Source organism: Solanum dulcamara, chromosome 8 (assembly GCF_947179165.1).
Source record: "Solanum dulcamara chromosome 8, daSolDulc1.2, whole genome shotgun sequence".
NCBI classification, from domain to species: domain Eukaryota; kingdom Viridiplantae; phylum Streptophyta; class Magnoliopsida; order Solanales; family Solanaceae; genus Solanum; species Solanum dulcamara.
This window is the reverse complement of record NC_077244.1, coordinates 70,813,115-70,827,293: the sequence shown is the minus strand read 5'-3', so window position 1 is coordinate 70,827,293 and position 14,179 is coordinate 70,813,115. Positions and strand designations below refer to the sequence as shown.

The following is a 14,179-nucleotide window of genomic DNA, read 5'->3' as shown; positions in this document are numbered from 1 at the left end:
TTTCCAATTTCAGTTACCTTGCTCCCGTTGGACTTCTTATGTCAGGGTATGGATCCATTAGGCAATTTTACTAGTAGAGAAGATATGGTAAGGTAATGATATCTGAAAGATGGGCTTTATTAAAGGTCATGTGATATGTAGCCCCTGAGTCTAATATCCATAAGTTAGTTCTTGCTTTGAAACAACCACATAAAAGTTTATCAAAGTCAATAGATGAGTTGCATACTATGATACCTGCAAAATTTGCAGCTCGATTTGTCATCTGCTCTTCATTATTTGTATCTCCTGCATTATTGAGTTGAAAGTGTTGCAGTAGATTGATAAGTTGTGTATACTGCTCCTTAGTGAGATTGGTGCTTGTATTTGTGGAAGATTCACCAGCAACTTTTGTAGTGAAATCAGCAAAGATTTCTATAATACTTTTGCCTTTAGCTAGCCTGTAATCCTGATTGTGACCTAAATTATAGTGAGATGGTGCTCTTTGGTTCTGAACATTATTGTGCCTGTTTTGATTATTGTTTCCATTATTATAGTTCTATCCATTACTATAGTTGTTGTTCTGATTGAGATAGCCATGTATCTTGAAGCATTTGTCCTTGATATGGCCTAGCTTCTTGCAGTAATCATAGAAAGGTCTAGACCTGTTATTTGCAGAATAATTGATTCCAGAGAAATTTGTCTTAAATTGTCTTAAATTGTCTTCTAGTTGATGATCCTGATGAACTTGAGCTAGTACTAACATTCATTGAGCTTGCCTCTGTAAACAACTGATTATTTGGCTTGAATTCCCTTTGTTTTTCTTTTTGGACCAATAGTGCAAATGTCTGAGCCATGGATGGCAAGGGGTTCATCATTAATATACTACCCCTAATGAAAGTATAAACTTCATTAAGTCCCATTAGGAACTGGATAAGCCTCCTATCTTGTTCTTTTTTGTGTGTGGTGTCTTTTCCACCATAAGTACATACACAACTACACTGACCTTTGATGCTCAGATTGCTTAGTTCTTCTCAGAGTTTCTTCATCTTGGAGTAATATACAGTAATATCAAACACACCCTGACTTAGGTTGTTGATTTCTTTTTGAATCTGATACAATCATGCTTTATTTGCTTGATCATAATGATCCTCCAATTTTTTTCACAATTCCATTGATTCAGTCGGAGGTATACTACTTTTCTGATCAAATCAGCCTACTACTCAACCGTCTATGTGTGTATCTAAGTCAGTGCTGGCAGTCGCCTTCGTTGAGTTAGGTTAGTGTGCTTTGTATGCTTTTCTCGAAATAGCATCATAGACATATTCTACACTGTCTGCAATTTCCTTTCTAAGGAAATTGAGGATCCAAGATCTGACCATATTGTCACATCTCTCTTATTTACGATATTGAGATGAGTTTAAAGCTGGTCTCTCACACTCTCCATTAATGAATCCTAACCTGTTTTTCACAGAGAGAGATCTCATTACACCTCTTCTTCATGATCGATAACCAATTCTATCAAACACTATTGGAACTAGAACTAGACTTGGACTATCAGATGGATGAATATAGAGAGGATTACTAACGTTAATTGAATTCTCTCCTACAGCTGTAGCATTAGCATTAGAGTTGTCCCCTGTGATTTCAACCATGACGAACTTTGCTTATAGAAACTGATGAAGAACTGAACACAATTTGAAGATCTAAAACACGTATTGGATGCAAAATTCTACTAAGAGAAGACTAGAGAAAGAGCAACCTACTCTGATATCATGTCAAATTTATGATTGCAGACATAGAAACACACCTAAGATTGTGGAATCTGCAAGAGCTCCATTGATGGAGAATGTAGAAAGCTTGAAGGAGAAGAATTCTCTGACTTGTATTAGATGAATGAAAAGAGTAAAGATCACAATTGTTGAGCATATATTTATACTAACAAACTACAGCTAACTAATTGAGCCTAGCCAAATCGACTGACTCGTACTGTGCAGTCTAACAAACTCTAACTAACTAGCTGATGTGTACTCTAACTAACTAGCTAATGTGTTCAGTTTATAACTAACTAGCTAATATGTACAATTATACAATAAATATCTCAATAAATTACAATTAATTAATCGAGCTATAGGTTTGCTTTTATTTTTCGATTGATCCTGTTTGAAGACCTTTAATTTTTAATCGATGGATCATGACGTCGATAACATGCAGTCCTCTAAGCTAGCCTATAAATTATGCCGCCCAATATATATATATATATATTATATTTATATATATAGTGTCAAATTTATATGTTATATGATTTAGCATGCCACTAATAATAATACACATATTTTACGCAGAGATATAAGATGAATGAGAGGCTAATTCATAATTTTAATTTAATAAATTCAATTGTTAAGATTCTTAAGTATCGAATTCAATGTACTTATTTGTGTGTTATCTCTGAGAGAGACAATTTCAAGTATTTTGGGTTTATAATTCAGCAGAGAGTGGACATCGATGATGATATCATACATTGTATTAGTGCGGTGTAGATAAAGTAGAGTCTTGCGCGATAAAAAGGCACCATCGAAATTCAAGGATAAGTTCTATAGAGTGGTGGTTAGACTGACATAGTTGTATAGGGCGGAGTGCTGACCAGTCAAAACCATTCATGTCCAGAAGATGCGTGTTGTGGAGATGAGGATGATGAGGTAGATGTGTGGTTATACTTGGAGCGATAAGATTAAAAATGAGAATATCGAGCTAAGGTGGGAGTGGCCTCTATGGTCGACAAAATGAGGAAAATGAGATTGCGATGATTTGAACATGTGAAGAGGAGATGCGTAGTTGCACTAGTGAGGAGGTGCGAGAGGTTGATTATAGAGGCTACGAGGAAAGGTAAAGGTAGGCTGAAGAAGTATTGGAGAAATGTGATAAGACAGGATATGACGCAGCTTCAGGCTACCGATGACATGACTTTAGATAGAAGGGTGTGGAATATGTGTATTAGGGTAAAAAGTTAGTAGGTAGTGTAGTGGTGTCTTACTTAGGTTGGCTGGTGTATGCCATGGTACTAGTTGTATTATTGCAGTTCTTGTTTTTGATTTTATCATTGTTTATTATTGCTTTCAATAATCTATCCTTGTTTGTTGTTTACTGTGTCTCGATTTTCATATTATTTTATTGTTGTTTTCGGATCCTTTTCGGTAGACTTTGCATTGTTACCTTGTTACAATTGCTATATTCTATCCACGTTGTCTCCTTCTTCTTTGTAACTGAATTTGTTACACTTGAACCAATGGTCTTTCGAAAACAACCTCTCTACTTCCAGAAGATAGTAATAAGGTTTGTGTATATTCTACTCTCCTCGCACATTATTGATGGGGTTTCACAGAATATGTTATTGGTGCTCTACTTATTTGTGTGAGCATTATTTAGTAATGGGCGACGAAAATACAGCATGTAGTGAAGCTCATGTGATCTCAACTGATCTGATCTAACTTTTTTGTTGGCATGAGTATTGAGGGTCTAAGATAGTACTAGAGGTTACAAACTATGAGAGTCCCACAAAATATGGTGAATTTAGTGGCGCACCACATCATGAACTGTACAGAGCAGTTGCTCAAAATGAAAATGTCTTGTTCTTTTATGCAACATGAATTGAAGCTCATTCAATTTACGTACTACATCTCTATAAGAAGATTTACACCGACCCAAATCATTTTTGTTTTTATTATCCACGACAATGTATCTCTTCTTTATAAATATTTAAAATATCCACGACAACTAGATCACGTGGTTTTCACAAACTGGTTTCTTCAAAGGAATAGGCCAAAGAGCAAATGAAATATAGGATTACATTTACAGATAACAAAAGAGAGGTATTTTATTGTATACTATACTGAAAGAAGCATCAATCATTAGTTTTATTTTATAATAACATTAATTAGTTTAAGTTGTGAATACGTATATTTTAATCAACGAATAATAATTGTAGAGTTGGAGAAGCTTCTTTAGGTGTTTACTGTTGCACACATTCTCTGCTTAAGGTATCATTATAGGGATCAGTTAACAATACTTTTTTCTCTGAGTTTAATTAATTAATTATTTTTGCTTTTCTTTCGTATAAGAAAACACAAGCACCGTGTCGTGTAGTCCGTGAAATACGGGAAAGTCACGTGATAAAAAATGTTTACTTACCGCATCTATTCCGCCTCCCAAATCACGTGGCCAACTCATGTCGTGATTGGGTGGTCCCCGGCCTCCTCAGTGCATTTTTTCTGGTGGCTCTACCATATTTAAAAAAAATTGCTTGGAGTGATTTTGAGCTGTGTACGGAGCTAGAGTATAGTTTACTGATTCAATCCAACTTAGAAAATTTATAGATAACATTATTGTGATAGAAGTTAGAAGAATTATTACGGTAAGCTTTTTATACTTGAGTTACTCAAAAGTATTAATTATTATATAAATTATTAATTTAAAATAATACAAAAGAAGATACGTAATAATAACACATACAAATTGAGAAATAGTCCAAATTTTCGATTATGACTTGTGATATGGTGAGATGATGGGTACTTTGTAGGTGGAGGGGCCCAAAACATGAGGCCCAGATTAGAAGGATGACATGGGAGGTTGCGTGATGCACGTGACCTTGTGAAAGAGACCAGCCCCTCACGTGCGCCCATTCCCCGCCGTTAACCTTGCTTTGCCATATCGTGTGCCCATGGGGACCATCTTCACGGACACGCCGTTAATGAGACCGTTCCGTTAGTAGTAACGGCAACAGATTTCGTGAAACTCGTTATGTTTGGTTGACAAGCGTAGCTTCTAAAATGACATTTTAAATTACACTTAATAGTTTTTATCGTATAATTTTTAATTTAAAAGCATTTACTTAGCTTGACAGGTTAATTAAATTAATTCTAAAAAAAAGAAAAGTGCTTCTGGATTTTTCCTCAAGTGGACACCCTATTTTTTCACCGGTACCTATACTTAGGCGTACACTCAAGTTTAAGTATGATGACAATGCAATCGAAGAAGATTATGAAAGATCTCGTTGTACATATTGTTGGGTTTTAAAGGTGTGAATGAAAAATGAAAGGTTGTGACTTTTTCGAAAGGTTGTGACTTTCCGAAAGGTTGTGACTTTTCCAAAAAGTTGTGGCTTTTTTGAAAGGTTGCGACTTTTCTGAAAGGTTGTGACTTTTGAGAAGAGTTGTATCTGTTCCGATAAGCACCTTTTTACACTACCCTTTGTTGTCTATAAATAGATGATTTTTTTCTCATTTTTAAACATTAAATTTCTCCTTCTTCTGCATATATATTTTCTTTCAAACAAAGTTGAGTGCTTTTGAGTTCGCTGAAATTATTGAAGTTTGAGGTACTGCTACTTCTTTAATAATTTATCCGTTTTATCTTGGGAGAAAATAATCCATAAACTCGGGTACAGTGAGGGGATTAAATTCCTTAAGGACACACAATGAATTCTGTGGACTCGGATACTATTTTTTATTTTCATCTTTATTGTTTCTGGTTTGCTAATCTTAATACAGGAGGAGTAACACATATCTGCTTTTGAAATGTACTCCAGAGGCACAAGTTGAAGCAAGTCAAAACGGTAAAGAGAAAGTTGAGCAGGACCAAGATTGAATATTTGGAGTACAAATTTACTGATGTGACATATGAAGTTGATGTGGAAGTGAGTTTTGATACACAAATTATTCAAAAGAGAAATATTTTCAAATATCTTGGGTTGTTTATTTAGGAAAATCAAGTGATTGCTGAGGATGTCAGCTACTGTATTGGTGCTAGGTCGATTATCCAAGAAAATGAAGAGATGTCGCCCATCGTATTGGTGCAAGGTTGATGAAATAGAGACTCGCATATGGAGTCTTGTGCGATAAGAAGGTGCCATCTAAACTTAAAGGCAAGTTCTACCGAATGGTAGTTAGACCAACTATGTTGTATGGAGTGTTGGCCAGTCAAGAGCTCTCCTTTTCAGAAGATGAAAGTGGGGGAGATGAGGATGTTGCAATGGATGTGTAGGTTTACTAAGGAGAGATAGAATTAAAAATAAGAACATCTAAGACAAGTTGGAGGTGACTTTAGTGGAAGACAATATGCGGAAAACGAGGTTGAGATGGTTCAACCATGTGATGAGGAGATGAACGGATGTCCCAGTGTAGAGGTGTGAGAGGTTGGTTATGGATGAATTCAAGAGAGGTAGAGGTAAACCAAAGAAGTATTGGGGAGATATAATTAAACGGAATATGACATAGTTACAGCTTATTAATGACATAATTTTAGATCAAAAGGTGTGCCAATTAGGGTAAGAAGGTTAGAGCAGGAGTGGTCCATACTGCTAGTAGGTTAGGGCTTTGTCTTGTTGCCCTTACTTGTAGTCGTAAGACTACTCTTGTACTTTCTTGTTGTTTGATTTTTGTGACTCTATTATCTCGTGTACTTTGTGTATAGTATTTATTTTATTGTAGTATTATTATGTTTCTATCTATTGTTTTGTTAATATCTATTGCCTATTGTATTTTTATTATATTTTTTTCTAAACTGTTTTTGTCTTGAATCGGGGTCTATTCGAAACAGCCTCTTTAATTCACTTATGAGGTAGAGTTAAAATTTACGTATACTATGTTCTCTTCAAACTCCATTGTATTGGACTATACTGAATATCCTCCCCCCTCCCCCCTCCCCCCAAAAAAGGAGATAGAGACATAAATATACAGCATATTTACCCCCTTTTCCCAAGTGTCCTGTTATTTTAGGAGTCCATTTTTTATTTTCCTGAAAGTTCTGCTGATGTAGCTCACTCACATGCTCAAAGTACCTGGCCCTTATACCACCGACGTGGCTCCACAAAGCTTTCGCCTTTGGCTTTTTTCTGGCCCTATCTTAAAGATCGTCACTATTATGGAGATCCAATTCCAAACAATCATGGATATTGAACTCAATGACGATAATATCTTGGAATTTTACTAGTGAAATTTGGAGATTTACTTTTCTATTGCAAGGATGAAAAATGATTATTTGTGAATTCTGAGCATTCTTTACTTCCCGACCCACTTTATGGACTCCAATGGCTACTGTGAAGTCCACATCAAGGGGCCACACTTAAAAGCAGCCCAACCTAAAAAACCTGTGCTCTTCGATTCAAACTTAAAAGAGAAAAATTCATATATATACAAAATAAGATTCATAACTATCCAAAAAACAGTTTACCATTTACCAAACATAACAAGGTAGTTTTTTTTTTCTTTTTCAAAACGTCTACAATACAGAATAACCATCTAAATTGATAAATATCCCCTGAACTAATTCATCTATGGTATAATTCTGACCTATAAAGGAAATATAGGCAAATGTCTAATGGTGTTGCAAACTACCAATCCTCATCTGTTGTCTAGCAGTATAGTATTAACCACATTCTTCACAAATAAAAAGAAACATTCTCGGCACGATCTAGGCATTAGAGTAGATCTCCTGAGCTCCTTATCTTCCTCGCTGTGGACACACACGCATTCTGGAAGGGAAGAAATACCAGGTGTTTTGTGCTCCAGACCACAAGCAGCTAAGATGGAATGAGTGGCTAGTCTTGCAACTTTCTTGAATGTGTCAACTTCTGCACACATGAAAGTCGATTAAAATCATAAAAAGAGTTGAGAGTGAGAATATCATGTGTTTACATTTCCTTTTTGGTCATACAGATTATAAGACTGATGATTCCGTGTTGCTAAAGTGCTATTGATGATCAAAGTATTATAGACGTATGAATACATTGACAATATTGTTTATAGTCCCATTTGCTTTGTATATGTAGTTATACAAGAAAAAGAATAACCAACTCAGACCAGATGCATCATGCTACAACAATTATTTACCATTTAAATACAATGAAGTGATACATGCATCAGCTAACTACAGGTCAAAGTAAAGACGTACCGAGCTTTTTATCTCTGCACAGGATTTTCAGGTTGAGCTTCACAAGAGATTGGATCTCAGTCTTGGCATCAGATTCCACCTCAACTCTTCTCTTAGTATCACTCTTTTCGACCTTCAGTTTCTCCTGAGGAGGATTCACAATGCTATTCGAAGAAGAACTGATCTTTTTGTCATAACCTGCAGTGGTAGCACTTGATGTCGACCTGATAGAAGAAATCAAGTGTGTGGACCCAGAACACAGCATATTCTTCCGTGGTAGTCCATTGTTCGCATGACAGACATCTGGCTGCTGAGACTTCTTCAAAGATACAAGCTCACTATATGATGGTCCGCATGCTGTTGAAGAACCTTTATATACACTTGAAGCACCTTTAATTTTAATGTCCAACTTACAACCATGACTCTCGAAATGACTACCTGGTCCAACATTTTGAATATACGTAGGCCGATGCTGTTCGATCTTTAGTGAGATAGACCTTGAGCTCAATTCACCAGCTTCTTTGTAGCTAGTATTCTTCTTAACTGTGTGTTTTGAGGCCTGACCGGAACTTTTGTTTCTGTCACTATTTTGTTCTATTGCCTTAGCCATATTCATCATTTTCCATGCATTCTCCACCTCTATTGACCCTTTACTGTCCAGTCTATTTTGATTGGAAGACTGAGAAGTCATTGGTTGACTCGAGCAAGATACTAAAGGCCATTCACCAGAACTGCCGCCACGTACTGGTTTTAGTTTAGCAATACTAGCATTACTCACTTTGCTAGAAGGAAACCTCAAGGATCCACTTCGAAAACCATTCCAATGTTCACGCAACATGCGTATCCTATCATGGACATTGCGGCAATGCCCCAGTGTTCTGGCATTGAACTTAGTGGCGCGTCCTGCAACACCATTATTTCCTACAGAACCCAACCTAATCGAGCTGCTTCGAGAAGTACTTTGCCTTCTAGATTCAATACGAGATGAACTGTCAGAAGCATCCAAAGTACCAGTTGGAGCGCTCTCAACGCCATCAACATAAGACTCTCGTACAATATCATATATAGATACATCTCTTGCTGATTCTGCTGAATGGGGGTCACTGAAACTAGTTTGGGTATAGCAATCAGTTTTGACTTCATTATGGGCCTGTTCAGCCTTCAGAAGTGAGCAGTCTGCACAAAACCAATCACCCTCAGGAACAGTAGCACCAAGGCCAACACAGTAAGTATGATAAGCAGTGTCACAAAGGTCGCACAACAGCAGGAGAACATCATCGGCTGTGCTGTGGCACACATTACATTGCACTTCTGCGTACAGATCCCGTGGTCCCGTTGTTGCATTTCCATTGCAATGATAAACCTGCATAAGCACTTTCATCAGTAATACATGAGACACAGTCAAGATATCATACCTAGTCTAGCCTACCATAAAACATGTGAATCTTTAACATATACAATTATATCTATATTATATTAAAAGCAGGAAGCCCCTAACTTAAAAGTTAAATCACAGAAATACCCTTGCTATAAACCTAAATATTCTATTTAATACAAATAAACATATACAGCTGTTAGAAAGAGTTGCCACCGTTTATGATCACCTGGTTTATCTTTGTGTACAGGGAATTGTAGTTATCATTATTTTGACAGTAATAATACAAAAAAGGTTTCTCATCTTAAATGAAGGCATATCACATATGCACTTAACTTCTAGCAAATACATTGATACATATATCAGTGTCCCATGATCTCCTCTTTTTCTTTGTTGACTGCTTTTTATACAAGAACCAACAGATCTCCAGAATCTTTGAATGCGAGGCTATTTATAAAACATCTATTTTTTCTTGGTTAGTGTTCAATCAAGTACTGTTTACATCTAATTTGACTTGAATCATGTCTAGCGTAATCGCCTGTTTAGTTGTTTTGACTGACTTATCACTAAATTCTAGGACTCTTTATTGGTTGGTTCAATTTCAATTTTGAATGTTATCAGTTATCGGTTCGTAAATATGCTAAACCGATAATCGAACCAATAAGAAATAGATTATCGAGTTCCGGTTAATCAAATGGTCATTACGGTTTGGTTAATAGTTTAACCGATAAGCTTATTTCAAAGTGAGGCAGTGACTTCTTCTTTATAATTTTTTTTAATGGAAATATTTACTAAATGCATTGATCATGAAAAAAAAGGCGTTGCGAGTTGAAGAAATGAGAAGGAGAAACGGTCTTCACAAAAAAGAATCAGAGACTTTTTCGATTACCAATTAAATTTGATAGATCTTATTGGGTTATCAGTAAAATCATTAATAAAACTCAGGTGCGGATCGGGCTCATATTTCGTACAACCTTTCTTTGTTCCATCGTTTTTACGGGTTTGATATCTTTTTTTTCTTTATTATCAATAATTTTTTGGGTTGCACCACGTTGATATATGTCTAAGTATTACTATTATCTGTTTTTTAAATGACCGTGGTGTTGGGCCACCTTTTCCGCACCTCGACTAATTCCAAGGGATACATTCCACCTCCCACCAGCAACATGTACCAGGTAACTCTGTCCACCAAGACCAGGACAAATGGGAAGAATCACCTAGTGTTTTTGTCTCTGGTGGGATTTGAACTTGAGACCTGATGACTCTCAATCACTTCATTGACCACTAGGCCACACTCTTGGGTGCAGTATTACTAGTATCTTTATTCTTTCTAATTTTAATTTTTAACTTTTATTTTAGTACATATCATCCGATACTTTGAAAAGAATATCCGTAGGAGATAGTTTGCTCATTGTTGGACGAATATATAGAAATAAGATTATTAATCTATTTGCCATTATATGAAGTCAAGTCATTTTTGGCATACCTTAAAATGAACGATTTAACCTTATTAATCCATGCTCCTTTCAAAAGTGACTAGAAATTGCCAATACTTTGCTGAATAAATCTTTTTAGTGTATGTGACACTTCTTAGTATTTCTTATTTACTACTATTAGATATTGATTCTTGATTTCAACAATTAAAATATTTTCAAGTCTGAAGTGCCTAATCTTGCTAATTTTGGTGAGTGTCGTGTGGAGAAAATCTTTTGATCATGAGTTTTTGTTGAGATATGTTTTATATCAATGAGGCAAGCTAATTTTATAACCACCCTGTTGATAAAGGTGGTGGCCATAAGATCAAAATAAGTAAAAATAAATCATATGGATCTAATTAAATTTTGATCGTTCATTTTAGTAGGTTCAGACAATGTCCAAAAATATCTTGACCTCACAAACAAGTCATCATACAACGGATTGTATTGACTATTCACACATATAGAAATTTGCATTTAATTCTTTCATGTATAATTATAATTTTTGTTTTAATAATATTGATATTAGTTTACATAACCATACATTATATTACTCGACATACACAACACACATCGGCACATGACGTGAAACTAGGTATGAACCAAAAAAATTGGAAACAACAAAAACAGTCTTCCAATCCAAACCTTTGAAGAATTAAGATGACTCTAATAAAAAAAGTATTATTCAGAGTGCAGTGAGAAGTTAATAACTTTTCCATCAATGCACTTAATATAGCAGATCACTAATTGGAGCCACTGTTTCTGATAGACTACTGGCTAAAGATAAATTGGTCAGAAATTTTTGATGAATCCTAATGTGTAAACAACAGTTTGACAACTTACGAGATATAAAGGCGTAAATGCAGGATGATGAAATCACCATAGACAAAGTGGATAGCTTTTATACAGCAAATGAACATAAGCTTTTCATCAAATTACAAAATTACATAGTATAACTAAAACAGAGGTAGTTTGCCAATTTCTGAGTTGAAAAATCAGTAAGATGGGACTTATTACATCCTTAAAAAGGAGTCTATATTTATTCTGATGCAAACCTGCCTATCTTTTCCATTTTATCTTTGTAATTCACATGTCAACTATTAGGGGAGGATCTATGTAGAATGGAGGGGGTGCCACAGCACCCAGATGTTTTAGTTGAAGTTGAAATTCTCTCTCTCTCTCTCTCTCTCTATATATATATATATATATATATATATATGAGGAGATGTATAAATATGAACCATGGCACCCAGAGAAACAATGTGCCTCATGGTGCCAGTGGTTCAAGATCAAGATTAAAACCTTCGGGGCGCAAGTTCGAGCCCTGTTGGGTGAACTTACTTGAAATTAATTTTATCACGCGGACATCCTTTTGTAGCGAATTTATCGTTAAAAAATATTTAAATGTGGATAAGAAGAACATAACCTAGTCTTCTTCTAACTAAAACCTTGACTAAACCAAATATACAAGTCTAAATCTTGGGTAAAAGCTTGCTAATAAATATTAAGCATAGTCTTCCTCTTTGTATATTACGCTACAGCGTGGCACCCGGAGTTTCCTAATCCTGAATCCACCTTTGTCGACTATAATCATCAGCATTACTGACAGATTTTAGTTTAATTTAAACATAGATTGACATGAGCCTATATGGTTTTACTACATAAATGAGTGTATAAACTTGAGCTCACAGGAGTATTCACAATTTGCAGAATTGGGGAATCCTCGATCATGAAAAAATCCTCAATCATGCAATCGTTCACCAAAAAGAGAAAATGCAGCACTCAACATTCATCAAATCCAACAAAAATTCAATACAGAGTCAGAGTAAAGAACCTGATCGCGGACAGGAACATTGACAACGCGTTCGGAAGGGAAAATGGGAGGTTTGGGAGGGCGGAGGATGATGGAGAAACGGCGTTTACACATGGGACATCTGGACTCAACCTTAGACCACTCTATGATACAGAGAAAGCAGAAGTAATGGTCGCAACAATCGATACAACCTCTGATAATTGTCGTTCCATGTCCAGTTTCAGTCAAGCAAATACCACAGCAATTCGGTTCCTTTTCCGAATCCGAAAGTTCGAGCTTCGATTTGCCTTTGTCGGATGAGGACGGGGAAGATTCAGGTGAACCCAGGGTTAGGGTTTTGACCCGTTTGCTTGGATAAATTTCCGGAGTTCTGGTATCTTCCTCGTCGGACGCCATCTCTGAGTAGAAATTCTAGAGAGACGGAGTATTGGAACCGCCGGAATTGTTCCCGTCGTTAGTTGTTTTCTTCACAACAAGAATACGGCTAATGATCCTTTTCACTTCATTGGAGAAAATTTTCGGCCCATGGCCTCAAATCTTAAGTAAACATGCACAAGAGGCCCAAACACACTTTTAAATTTTGACCAATATTTTAAGGAAAAACTTAGAGTATGTTTGGATAAGCTTTTTTTAAGTTGAAAATTTCAACTTTTTACTTTCAGTTTTTTTAAGCTGTTTTACCTTAAAATGAGTGTTCAAAAGCACTTTACTTGTTTACCCAAACACCATAAAAGAGTTTAAAATTATTTTAACTTAAAAAATACTTAAATAAACCTATCCAAACGGGCTCTTACTCTCTCCATCCCATTTTATATGACACATTTTCCTTTTTAATTAGTTTCAAAAAAAAGTCACCTTACTATAATTGGAATAATTTAACTTTGAAATTCTTCTTTTATCCTTAATGAAATAAATCTCAGTCACACAAATATCTAAGGATTATTTTAAACCACAAGTTTCAAAAGTCTTCATTTTTTTTCTGAAATATCATGTCAAGTCAAAGAGTGTCACATAAAATGGGACTGAGGGAGTGCTAATTACACCAACATTTCCTACCAAATTTATTATTTCTCCCTATAGTTGAAATAATTACATAATGTTTCACTAACTAATAATTTCATATAAGATTTCAAGTCATATACACCTAGATACATGTATTTTTGCTACTAGATACACTGAAATAGGGAGAGATGTGAGAGAGAATAGCAGGGAGGCGAACGAGATAATCTATGTATCCCATGTACATGTGAATCACACTAGATACATGCATCTAATATATCAGATACATTCTAAAATACAGGTATTAGGAGATAGGAGAGAGACGAGCGAGAGAGTCAAATTTATGCGGATCCATTTGAATACTGTGTATCTGAAATAAATAATTTTAACTCTGAGATACATGTATCTGGACGCGCCAGATACATGTATCCGAAGTCCAAATATTGTAAGATTCATAATATTGGAAACTAGCATGAAGGAAAGTAATTTATTCCTAAATTAGTGGGATTTATGCTTTTTGCCCATATTTTAAAGAGATATATAGCCTGTTTGGATTGACTTATTTTTAAGCAACTTATAACTTGGAGAAAAAAAAAGTAGGTGCAAGCCAACTTT

General features: G+C 35.6%; 1 protein-coding gene across 1 annotated transcript; it reads right to left on the bottom strand.

The window, feature by feature from the left end:
- Positions 1–7,176: 7,176 nt before the first annotated feature.
- LOC129900855 (uncharacterized) lies at positions 7,177–13,096 on the bottom strand. Its single transcript, XM_055975934.1, has 3 exons — positions 12,587–13,096; positions 7,924–9,265; positions 7,177–7,603 (listed from the first exon to the last, which is right to left on the bottom strand). The coding sequence occupies exons 1-3, from the start codon at positions 12,959–12,961 to the stop codon at positions 7,374–7,376; spliced, it is 1,947 nt and encodes a 648-aa protein (XP_055831909.1). The 5' UTR covers positions 12,962–13,096; the 3' UTR covers positions 7,177–7,373.
- Positions 13,097–14,179: the final 1,083 nt, after the last annotated feature.

Excerpts from the sequence above, each read along its gene's own strand:
- LOC129900855 (XM_055975934.1), bottom strand. The coding sequence starts at position 12,961 with ATGGCGTCCGACGAGGAAGATACCAGAACTCCGGAAATTTATCCAAGC. Across the intron at positions 9,266-12,586 it reads ATGTTCCTGTCCGCGATCAG|GTTTATCATTGCAATGGAAA; the intron begins GTTCTTTACTCT and ends GTGCTTATGCAG. Across the intron at positions 7,604-7,923 it reads GTGCAGAGATAAAAAGCTCG|AAGTTGACACATTCAAGAAA; the intron begins GTACGTCTTTAC and ends TCATGTGTGCAG.